The sequence below is a fragment of the Schistocerca americana genome, chromosome 1 (genome assembly GCF_021461395.2).
Source record: "Schistocerca americana isolate TAMUIC-IGC-003095 chromosome 1, iqSchAmer2.1, whole genome shotgun sequence".
Classification (NCBI taxonomy): domain Eukaryota; kingdom Metazoa; phylum Arthropoda; class Insecta; order Orthoptera; family Acrididae; genus Schistocerca; species Schistocerca americana.
In genome coordinates, this window is record NC_060119.1 from 289,338,935 (window position 1) to 289,351,725 (window position 12,791).

General features: G+C 43.2%; 1 protein-coding gene across 1 annotated transcript in view; it reads right to left on the reverse strand.

The window, feature by feature from the left end:
- The window catches only part of LOC124544694 (coiled-coil domain-containing protein 13-like), a 77,449-nt gene that overhangs the window by 47,338 nt on the left and 17,320 nt on the right, over window positions 1-12,791 (reverse strand). The window contains exons 3-4 of the mRNA XM_047123372.1: window positions 12,623-12,761; window positions 11,294-11,515 (exon numbers count right to left, since the gene is read on the reverse strand). Of these exons, the coding sequence (XP_046979328.1) occupies window positions 11,294-11,515; window positions 12,623-12,761 (361 nt within the window). The remainder of the gene's footprint in view (window positions 1-11,293; window positions 11,516-12,622; window positions 12,762-12,791) is intronic.

Below are 12,791 nucleotides of genomic sequence, written 5' to 3' on the forward strand. Positions count from 1 at the left end.
GTTACACGTCTCGGTCACCTCTTGTTCGCATTGACGGCACTTTGATCAGTGGACGTTACATTTCAGATGTGTCACGACCCGTGGCTCTACCCTTCATTCGATCCCTGCCAAACCCTACATTTCAGTAGGATATTGCACGACCTTTCTGGATACAGAAAATGTTCGACTGCTGCCCTGGCCAGCACATTCTCCAGATCTCTCACCAATTGAAAACGTCTGATCAATGGTGGCTGAGCAACTGCCTCGTCGCAATACGCCAGTCACTACTCTTGATGAACTGTGGTATCATGTTCAAGCTGCATGGGCAGCTGTACCTGTACACGCCATCCAAGCTCTGTTTGACTTAATGCCCAGGCGTATCAAGGCCGTTATTACGGCCAGAGGTGGTTGTTCTGGGTACTGATTTCTCAGGATCTATTCACCCAAATTGCGTGAAAATGTAATCACATGTCAGTTCTAGTATAATACATTTGTCCCCTGAATACCCGTTTATCATCTGCATTTGTTCTTGGTGGAGCAATTGTAATAACCAGTAGTGTATAATTACAATCAGATTTATTCCAAATATTGGAGACATGACAGTACACAAATGATTAGAATTTCGAAACTGTATATGTACTTTGGCCATGAGAATTCAGTATGATGTGAAGCCGCCAGATACAGCAATTAGGACATCTACATGGAATGGTATGGAATCAAAGAGGGAGTAGATATTGTGCTGTGCGACAAACTGCTACGAGGTTTGTAGCTGCAAAGACATTGCGTCAATAGTGGTTGCAGAAGGACCAGAAAGAACAGGCTGCTGGCCAAACATAACCTACACATTTTCGATAAGTGATCCGCATTGTCCCGCTGAGATATAGCATGCGGAGCTGCTGCGGGAGGTGTACAGCCTTGGACTCTAAAACCTCCCTTCTGTAGCTGTTGTTGTTCAGATTGCCCTCATCACAGAGAAGGCGACATTGCATGTTATCGTCTACAGCACCCCACATCGTTTCACTTGGCGTTTGTCCTCTATGCCAGTCAACGATGCGTTCTTTCCGACCGTCTTCAGCATGGTACCGTCTATTTACGACGACTGTTCAACAAAGACTGAGACTGATTTTTTTCACAAATGTTTATCATTCCATTTCAGTATTTACATGATCTTTTTGAACGTGCTCACCTCCTACTTGAATACCCTTGTCATATCGTCTCTGCCAGTCTTTGAACACATGGTGCATGCCATTCATTATCAGTTCATTGAGAATCGCCTCACTTTTCTTGAACACTGCTTCAGAGATCCCAAATCAAATGCTTCTAAAACTTTGCCTTTCGTGATGCGAATAAAAAAATCATACAGTGCAATACCGGGATTATAAGGCAGATGTGATACCCAGGTAATATTTAACTGAGCGAGAAGTTGCATGATTTGATTTGCGACAGAAGGTCACGCATTGTTATGACGAAGTTGCCACCCAGTCTGAGAAGGTTCTGGTCGTCTCCTTACAATGTGCTTCGTCAGTTTAGCCAATACTGATGTGCAGTATGCTGCTGTAACGGAGGTCTGCGCTTACATTGCCTGCTGCTACATCATTCCTTGACAATCAAAAATGTAACCACTATCACTTTCCCTGCAGATGAAACAACTTTCGCCCTTTATGGCGCTGGAGAATCTGTCGAATTCCACATTGTGTTGGCTTGTTTTCCTTTGGGATCATAATGATGCAGCTATCAATCATAACCAGATATAATCGATTCCAGAAACGCATCCCCTCCATTTGCAAAGGGGCGCAACACCTCACACCTTGTCCCTCTTCACACAGCCTTTTATTCGGGTGTCGACAGACGTGGCACCCAACGGGCATAAACATGGCTCATATGGAGATGATCATGCATAACCGTGAAGAGACAGCCATTTAAATTCTCAACACTTCACTGAGGTTAGGTGACGTTTTCCCTGATCCTAATGGAGAATCGCAGCAGCTGTGCTGATGTTTACTTCAGTGACAGCAGAAGCCGAAACACTTCGCTTAACACAGACAAGTCGGTCTTCTTTGACTTTCTTGAACCAAACAAGCACTGTTGCACGAGGTGGTTCATCCTCACCACAGGCTTGTTGCTGTTTTTCGCAAGATTCAATGGCTATACCAATGATAATAATGATGATGATGTTTGGTTTGTGGGGCGCTCAACTGTGCGGTCATCAGCGCCCATACAAAGCCCCAATTTGTACACAATGCAATCTAGCCGCTGTCACGAATGGTGATGATGATGAATTGATGGGGACAACACAAACACCCAGTCCCCGGGCAGAGAAAATGGCTATATCGTTTAAACGAACACAAAACGTTATTGCGCCGTATTCCTCTTCTCGTGTCACCTCCACTGGCTGGTAATCGAAATGAAGAGAGCGTCTACAAAATAGAGCTTTATTACCAACCTACCGACAAGAGAGTGCTGTCGCCTGTGGACATTAAACCCTCGCTCTTCAAATACCCATGGCACAGATAGGAAACTACCACGGAAACTACAGGGGAAAAAAATCTATGTCAGTCCTTGTTGATTAGCTGTTGTACGTGTGCACAGTGTTTATTCATCTCAATCAATACATCAGTCGAAGGCGTCAACTTGCTGCGGTCAGCACCCACTGGCGCGGGTTGGGCCAAGCTTTGACAGCAGCAAAACCAGGTGGCATGAGGCGACAGCCGCAGTTAGAGAGCCTGTATACAGAGAGAGTGGCCATAGCTGAAGTTGCCCGTGATTGGTTGATTAGCTTTGGCGCCATTTTTCTGCCAAACGTCCCTCGTGCTTCCTATGTTCGCCGTGCTTTTGAGTTGAATTGAAGTCCAGAGGACTTTCGGAAACGATTAAAAGGTATTTGAATTTTTGCGAGACTTGTTATGTGTTGTGCATGCATGTTCGATTTAGTTGTATATCGTTTTTAGTACGTAATTAGCGTTTGAGATCTTAAATACGAGTGGAAATAATGAAGCGTTTTGTGATGAAGTCGGTAGGCCAACATGTTTGAAGTAAACATGTTAGTAATCGTACAGTATTGTTTTTGACATCTGTAATTCGTTCTGCAGACGTTCGTAAACGATGCTAGGTTGTGCTGCATTTGGTTGTTCCAATAGATGTGAAGGTGGATTTCGCATGTTAGCATTTCCACGCAATGGTTGCTGAAACATTATTCGTAGTAAATAATTGTAGGTACTCTTGAAGACAGTTTTTAATAGGCCTACTTACTGTGTGGTAGAAGGGATACGGTAGTTTTCTTGTCATACTTGGTCGTTATTACAGTAGCCTACATTTAACATTACCAGACTTTTGCAATCTTTTTCGTTTGTTATCTATGAGAGGTATTCAGTATATATATATATATATATATATATATATATATATATATATATATATATATATATAGTAAACAACTGCTTACGACTTTCTTTCATATATATACATATATACATATACATAACGCTAAAGATTTAACGTATCTGTATTACGTCAGATGAATGAAACTCGTAAGCAGATGTTTACTTGTGACACGCAAAAAGTGTGAGACGTATTAGTACTTCTTGTCAGTTCTTCAAACTTTCTGCATGTCACAAGTAAACAACATATATATATATATATATATATATATATGAAAGAAAGTCGTAAGCAGTTGTTCACTTGTGACATGCAGAAAGTTTGAAGAACTGACAAGAAGTACTAATACGTCTCACACTTTTTGCGTGTCACAAGTAAACATCTGCTTACGACTTTCATTCATCTGACGTAATACAGATGCGTTAAATCTTTAGCGTTATACACATCCGATACAAAACAAATGCTATACACTATTTTTTTTATTCACGTTACTTTCATTGCAATATGTCTAGTAAACGACCTTTAAAGGAGGTAAATGCAAGTAACGAATAATTTTTACAGCCACTGTATCAAATTTTCCTGTTTTGTACGTAGTAGGCTACTATGAGTATATTACAGCTGTAAAGAAAGGCATTTAACGAATGATTTCGCCATATTGTCTTGTGCTTTTGATTCGGTGAGAGTGTACTCCACTACTGGCCATTCAAAAGTCCCGCCCGCAGTTTGGCAGAAAAATGGCCGCCGTATCGTCCGGTTGTCCACTCTCTCCCTATACAGGCTTTCTAGCCGCAGTGGCTCCGCTCAGTAGGACGCCGCGGCGCGGCTCGTGTTGCAGCCATGTCCACAACGGTGATACGTCACCTACTGAGTCAACTTAGCTGGCCCCGCACTTGTCACACAAAGTGACAGGGAAGAGAAGAGGCACGCCTTGGCTCGGAACCAAGGACCTCAAAGTAGGATGCGGCCTCAGTGGCACACGGATGCAAGTCTGCAGTAACAGAGAGAATGCATCTAGGTAAGCAGGGGCTCGGCAGCAAGTTAGTTTCAGGTGCGAACTCTGGACCTTAGGAAGGTGCCCAGAAGTCGGCTGAAGTCAACCAGAAGGTAGCCTCTGGGTAGAATGTGCCGACAACATGGTCTATAGCGATGTCATTGACACCACTATTTTATTTCAAAACTTTCAGTTTATACTTTAAACTCTTTTCTCTGAAATCAACCTTCTCATCATTTTTCTAGGTCTCTTTTGAAAAATTCACGAACTCAACTAAACCACTGAGGTATACGATTTTTGTATTTCCCTAACAGATAAGCTATAAAAGTCTTTTATCTTTGTCCTCTCTGAGTCTTGAATATTGTCAAAACACCCCAGTTTTCTTCTTCAAGGCTTCTGTTGCTCATGAATCTGCACCCTGAGCCTCTTTCTTGCATCTCTAAACTTTCTACGTCACTTCTGGTTCTTGTACGATTAATAGATGTAAGTGTGTCAACATTTTAGACAGCTATCCTCTATCGTATTGCAGGAAAAAGAAATGAAATGAAAATCTTCCGCGCATCACCAAGACTATGTAATAACCACAATACTCTGACAAACAAGTTTTGTTAAAACAGTAAGGAACATAATGAAACAGACCACATGGTTTTACGTTAGGACAGAAATACAGAATAAAACATCTTTCTGTCTAATTAAGTACAGGTTGGCCGACAAAAAATAAACAAAAATTCCCACATTGGTGCGACTCAGTGCGACTTTACAGACGTGCCTCGTTTTTATTCTGTATATGTAGACAAAACCATCCACATTTCTATCAGTAGCCGCTTTCACCTTAAAGCATTTCTGCAGTGTCAAGTACAGAACTTTAAAGAATATGAAACAGCTTTCATAAAAACATGAACTGCCTCATTTTTGCACTGTAATATTCATTTACTCCTCAGCACCATTTTTAGACACTCTTTTATAGAAATAGGGAAGCTTGAAGCAAGAATAGAGGAATGAACCGTGAGGATGTGTGCTGTGCATTCGCCACCATTCCATTGCATGTACAGTACATGGACCTCGCAGTGTTCTCGATCGACATCACCATTAAGTACCATGCAGTCATCTAATCGTCAGGAAGGGCCAAAATAAAAATAAAAATGGTTCAAATGGCTCTGGGCACTATGGGACTTAACATCTGAGGCCATCATTCCCCTAGAACTTAGAACTACGTAAACCTAACTAATGTAAGGACATCACACACATCCATGCCCGAGGCAGGATTCGAACCGGCGACCGTAGCAGTCGCGCAGTTCGGGACTGAAGCGTCCAAAATAAAAACTGGAACAAAAATTACTAACAGATGACACTCAAGCTCAGGGGTATAGATATTTAACAATTACTGTACGACAACTCACATAAGGATCGATCGTTATACCGGGTGATCCAGAACTCTTTCCCTGGTAACGAACATTCATAACGCATAAAATATGACACAGAGACAAATAAATTTTTTTGAAACGTTGTTCCGGGAAATAGCGATCTAGTAATACTACAATTTATTTAGTAAATATAGTCGTCGTTGCGTATAAGTTGTTACTTTTAATTTGTGGATGACTGGTTTCGATCTGCTGTAGAGATCATCATCATCATCGTCGTCATCGTCATCATCATCATCAGACCTACACTGCAGCATTCTCAACGCCAGCACGGACGGGCCTGCTCTACGCCAGGCATTTCCACTACCACAAAGGAATTTAGATCTGATGATGATCTCTGTAGGAGATCGAAACCGTTTATTCACAAATAAAATGTAACAACTTATACGGGACCGTGGCTGCGTTTACTAAATAAAACATAGACAAATACTTCTTCTCTTGAATTGCATGTAACTAATTCAGGTTATTTTGTAGATATGTACTTACTATTATTTTGTTTGTTGTAGGGCCCAGTGACTTAACAACAGTAGGATCGAATTCCATTTGCAAACACATATAGTCAAACCAAGAGAACGCCCAACGTGTTCTCGTATCACAAGATGCAGTCACAAAAAACAGTCCACAGAAAATTCCAGACGGCATACCATAGACAGCCAGCGGAAGTCAAATTCAAAGCATCACGATATGCTACGCGAAGGTCAAGAAAACAGGGACCGTCCGTGATCTCTCTAGACGAGGCAGACCTGGACCTAGTGTGCAGACAGTTCGACAGTGAGACTTCCAAGATGTCAGCCCCCAGAGCTTCACGTGAGTTGCAAATTCCGAAGACATTAGCGTACCGCATCCTACATAGACAACTTCTTTATTATGCGTACAAAATCCAGATCGTGCGGTCCCTCCAACCAACGGATTACAGTGCTCGTTATGGTTTCACTGTTGCCGTACCTGCTGGGACTGAGGAAAACGATGACTATCTGAGTCGTGTTATTTTCTCTGATGAGACCACATTTCATTTGAATGGTGTTGTCAACCGAGACAAAGCTAGGGTACGGAGATTCGATAATTCCTATGCTGTCTTTGGGAGCGTCAGAGAAAGCCATAAGCTGAACGTGGAGTGCGGTCTTATGCACAGTAAAATCAGAGGACCTTTTTTCTTCAGTGAAGCGACTATCACAGCCACTGCCTGTCTTGAAATGTTGCAGTTACTAGTCTTCCCACAGATTCAGGATATACCAGACTTAGTTTTTCAACAAGATTGTGCGTCACCTCGTTGGTGGTTAGATGTTCGTGCCTATCTGGATAAAACGTTTCCGGCAAGATAATTCGGGCGTGGTTGTCCCATCATCGGACATAAAACCACTAGATTTTTCCGTTAGTGTTACGTCAAGGACCAGGTTTACTAAATACCAGCGAACGACATCGCAGCTTTACGGCGCAGAGTTACCGACGTCATAACATCAAATCCTCAATAAATTTTGATCAGCACGTGGGTAGAATTGGAATATCGTCTAGATATTCTTCGGAGAACGAGGTGAGCACACGCCGAAATTTATTAGTTGTGTGCGTTTGTGTTAGCAAAAACTTGAATACGTTACTTGCACTTCAAGATAAAAGATATGTATCTACGTGTTACATTTTCTGCATTATGTATGTTTGTTATCAGGGAAAGGTTTTTAGGACACCCTGTATTTCTTCTTCCAGATTCTCCAGAGAAAGTCAAGTATGCATCACATCAATTTCAGTCGACATTTGGTGCACGTCCTTAGCTGAAATGACCGTTACTCCGCTCATTTATCCTCTTGAAGAATAATGTAGCTCAGTCAGATAGGCATTTGCCAATGTGGAGAAAGGAGAACGCTGAACCACCTACCATGCGAGTGCTAAATACGTACAGGCAAAATATCCCAAACATATAACGTCTTTTCACAGCTATAAGAGACCCTTCAATACGAGACGCTATTGACAGTGTAGCCTACAATACGCACAGAAGCATGTTAACAGAATATGAAAACAGACCTCGATAAGTTTGCATCATGAGTGGTGAGAGCTAGAGAGCGTATTGATGAATTGTATGGAATAGAATTATTGTGTGTGTGTTGTGAGGGAAATAGTGTGGTGATTTGTGAGCGTGCATCACTTCCGGCAGCATCACCTAAGGCGTGACCTAAAAGGAAGTGTGGGAACATCTTTAAGATTGCAGATGATGCGATTTATACATAAGAAAGTAGCAACGCCAGAAGACGGTATCGATTAGCAGAATGACTTGCAGAGCGTTCGTGAATGGTTCAGGCTCTGTCTATTGACTCTGAACGTCAATAAATGTAACATAGTGTACGTACACAGGGGAAAAAATCCACTACTGTACAATGCACTATTGATGACAAATTGGTGGAAATAGTATCTCCCGTGGTTAGACGTAACTACCCAGAGCGTCCTTAGCTGGAATGACCAGATATACTGAGGTGGCAAAAGTCATGGGATACCTCCTGATATTGTTCGGGCCACCTTTATCCCAGCGTAGTGCAGCAACTCGATGTGGTATGGCCTCAAGTCGTTCGAAGCCCCTGCAAAAATACTAAGCTCTGCTGCCTCTACAGCAATCCCTAATTGCTAAAGTGTTGGCGGTGTAGGATTTTGCATACGAACTGGCCTCTTGACAATGTCCATAAATCTTCTGTGGAATTCATGTTGTGCTATCCGGGTCGCCCAACCTTTCGCTCGAACTGTCCAGCATTCTGTTCAATACAATCGCGAGCAATTGTGGCCTAGTGACATGGTGCATTGTCATCCATAAAAATTCTATCGTTATTTGGGAATACGAAGTCCATGAACGGCTGCAAATGGTCTCCGAGTAGCCGAACCTCCAGAGGACGCAGACTATTACATTTAAACACAGCCCACACCATTATGGAGCCGCCAATAGCTTGCACGGTGCCTTGTTGACAACTTGGGTCAAGAGCTTAGTGTGGTCTGCGCTACATTCGAACCCTGTCATCAGGTCTCGCCAACTGAAATAGGGGCTCATCTGACCAGGGCACGGTTTTCCTGTCATCTAGGATCCAATCGTTATGGTGTTGGGCCCAGGAGAGGCGTTGCAGGCGATGTCGCGCTCTTAGGAAAGGCACTCGCGCCGGTGGTCTGCTGCCATAGCCCCTTAACGGCAGATTTCTCCGCACTGTCCTAATGGAGACGTTTCTCGTACGTCCCACAATGACTTCTACGGTTATTTCACGCAGTGCTGCTTGTCTGTTAGCACTGACAGCTTTACGCGAAGGTCGCTGCTCTCGGTCGTTGAGTGAAGGCTGTTGGCCACTACGTTGTCGGTGGTGAGGGGTAATACCTGAAATCTGGTATTCTCGGCACACTTTTGACGCTGTGGATATCAGAATATTGAATTCCCTAAGGACTTCCGAAACACCCCCTGGGCAGCGTGCATATAGGCCGCCGCCGCCGACCGAGCTGCCTCACATTCTCCCAGTTTCAGTACGTCACATCAGGACTCAGTTCGCATTGGACTTCAATAGGTCGCACTGTGCTCTAGTCTTTCACAGTGACAGTCGTCGCCTTGCACCTTAGCTAGCTGTGGGGTAACGTTAGTCTTGCATATAGTTGTGATATGGATGCGGACAAGATTCAAGAATTAGTACATGTTATTTGTTTGCAGTTAATCACAGAACTTCAGACTGGAGATCATTGAAGTTAAGTACTCAATTGGTTCCTGTAGTAAAATTTATTTCAACCACGTGTGCATTTTCTGTTGTAGTGAGACGGAACCGGCCATCCATCTATCACATCAACCTCTGGTCATCCAGCCAGGAATCGCAAAGCATTACAAGAGGGCACAGCCACAACCCCATGCGTCTAGCTCCGACCACCATTCCTCGTTGATAGGTTGTTAATTCTCGTTGTGCAGCCATCATCACGTCAAAAACCTTTCCACATGAATCACCTGAGCATAAATGACAACTCCACCAACACACTGCCGTTTTTACCATGTGTACGCTAAGCTATCGTCATCTGCATATGTGCATATCGCTATCCCTTCTGGAACGCTTACCAGTTGCCGGCAGTTGTGGCCGAGCGGTTGTAGGCGCTTCAGTCCGGAACAGCGCTGCTGATACGGTCGCAGGTTCGAATCCTGCCTCGGGCATGGATGTGTGTGATGTCCTTACGTTAGTTAGGTTTAAGTAGTTCGAAGTCTAGTAGATTGATGAGCTCAGATATTAAGTCCCAGAGTGCTTGGACCCATGTGAACCATTTTGAACGCTTACCAGGTAGGACTGATAGAAGTGATAGAGAAGATTCAACGAAGGGCGGCGCGTGTTGTCATGGGATTGTTTGATCGACGCTATGGCATTACAGAAATGCTCAACAAATTCCAGTGACAGACGACGTAAGAGACGTGTTGTGCATCATGGAGAGATTTTCAATCGAAATTTCTAGTGAACGCTTTCCGGGAAGAATCGGACAAGATATTGCTACCTTCCGCATACATTTCGGGAAATAACGACGAAGAGAAAATTTTAGAAATTGGAGCTAATGAGACCCTTACCAACAATTATTCTTCCCATTCACCATTCGGGGGTGGAATATGGAAGGGACATTAGTTAGTGGTACCATAAGTATTTATGTGAATCAAGCTGCATGCACTCCAACAGATTCACAGTATCCAGAAGAAACCTCACCAGCTACGCCAGTAATGCAGAGTGCCTCTACACAATGTAGCACTATGACCTTTCCATACGCTGCACATGTAAGTAATGGTAATCAGTACCAGATATAGATTTGCGTAATACTAACGTAGCGAGAAGAGAAGTTTAGGGGTTTAACGAAGCTTCTATGTTGATGTCATAAGAGAGAATCAGCTATTTCATTTTGAAAGCAATCATCCCGGTATTTAACTCAAGCAACGTAAATTTAAGTGGCCGAACATATATTTGAACTGCTGTCCTCCCAAATGCGAATCCACTTTGTCACCGCTGCGTCATTTCTCTTGGTCACAAACTAGGCATGTGTCCCTAACACTGGATCATATTTAGTGTTTATCCATGCAACCACAAGTTATAAGATTATGCTGGAAAATTTTCTTCAGGAAATAATTACAAATAGCAGCTATAACTTACGTAGCAATCAAATGTTAATTTGAATTGTAAGTTATGAGGTTCAGAAGGATGCCCAGACTCTAGTGATCAAAGGCTGGGCAAGATACGAGAAACCAATCAGATGAAATGAGTCAGATGTAAACTAAGCAGTAGATGACCTCCTCAACGCTGTCTTAGGGGCCCAGTAGTTGTGCCAGAATTGGGTATCAACCTCTTCCTTAAATTTATTTGTAAAGTTTCCCATAACAAGACAAAAAGCTACAGGCCATTAACATGAAGTGCGATCTTAGTTATGTTCAACTAGACCCAACCCAGTACTGTGAGTAACGGGAAAGTCCCCGGCTATGTATTTAAGTATATCTTTTCGAAGCTGTACGGAAATGTTTGGGGGTAGTGAACGAGTGAGCAGGGAGCAAGGTACGGACCTCGTTGGCGAGCGCGCGCTGCGCCAGCTGCAGGTCTCTGCGCAGCTGCGCGCACTGGCTGCGGCTGTCGCACAGCTTGGCGTTGGTGGCGGACAACCGCTCCGCCAGCTGGCGCACCTGCTCCTCCGGGCTGGCCGCGCCCTCGCCCTCCGCTGCCGCCGCCGGCGTCGGAGGGGGCGGCGCGCACCGCAGGCGCTCCACCTCCGCTGTCAGCGACGACACCTGTTCGCAGGTAGGCAGAGTTCGTACCTCTTTATCGGTACCTTCCTTCGTTACTTTAAATACTAATGGCGTGCCGTCCGAAGAGCGGAGTACCAAAGCAAGATTGGAACCTCGAACCGCAACCATAAGAGAAGACAGTCGCTGCAATTTGATTTATGTCATTATCACTGCATTGAAATATTATCAAACAAATAAATATTATTAATTTTTAAATAAAAATAATGTCTTATGCATTTTTAATTTTTAATTGCATCAAAATGAGATTATGTAATAAATTAAAATTTGATGCGAAATACAAATTAATGTATTGTTAAAACCGAAAAACTATGTACACTGTAGTTTTCAGTATTATGTTTGTATTTATTTATAATCTCTAAAAATAAAACAAATACTTAATTTTCTATTGATGTTTCAAATATTCGTACAACATTTCAGTTTATTATGAATTTTCATGCAATTAGTAATTAAAAATGAAATATGTTGTGCTAGAAAAATTATGTTTTAATGTTCGCTGATTAATATTTGAATTTCATAATGAAAATTGAACTCAAATAAAAGAAAAAAAATGATCTGGCAAAAATCGAAACAACGACTTTACACAAGACTAGAATGTTACACAATCAGCCAAGGGCAGCCATTTTAAACAGCTAGAACGTCTTGAGCTTAACACTGTTGTGGTTTTGAAACCTCTAAAATCAGTTTTTTAGAGTGTTTCTGAGAAGAGTGTGATACTGGTTTAGGAAATTTCTATCTGGACATTCTACAAGTATGAAGGCAACCAAACGGGATCAGTCTGGAAGGAATCACTGTAAGTATTGCCAACTAAGGAAGACATAGAGAATTTATATTCTCTTGGACGACGATTGATAAAAGAGAGTGGAAGTTATCATAATTTTATACACTGAAGACAATGGTTTGTTATTAGGTGGCTACAGGAAGGATGACGAATATTCTGGTGGAACTGGTAGCAGAGACTGTGTTGTCTGTGATTTGGTTGTTACAGATGATGTAGTACTGAGTGTTTTGGTGCTAGTTTTAGTGTTCCTCGTCATTGGCTCGTGTCCACCAGGCCACACGGTGAGGCGCTGCGGCTCGCCCGTGCCTCACCTTGTCCTCGGCGGCGCGCTGGCGGTTTCTGGTGGCCTCGAGCTCTGCGCACATGTCGCGCAGCCGGCGACTCAGCTCGCTGACCTGCGCGGCCGCCACCTCCGACGCCAGCCGCGGCGGCTCCGCCCTCTTGCTGCCCCTGCCACAAACACAGCTATTCGTGCTCACT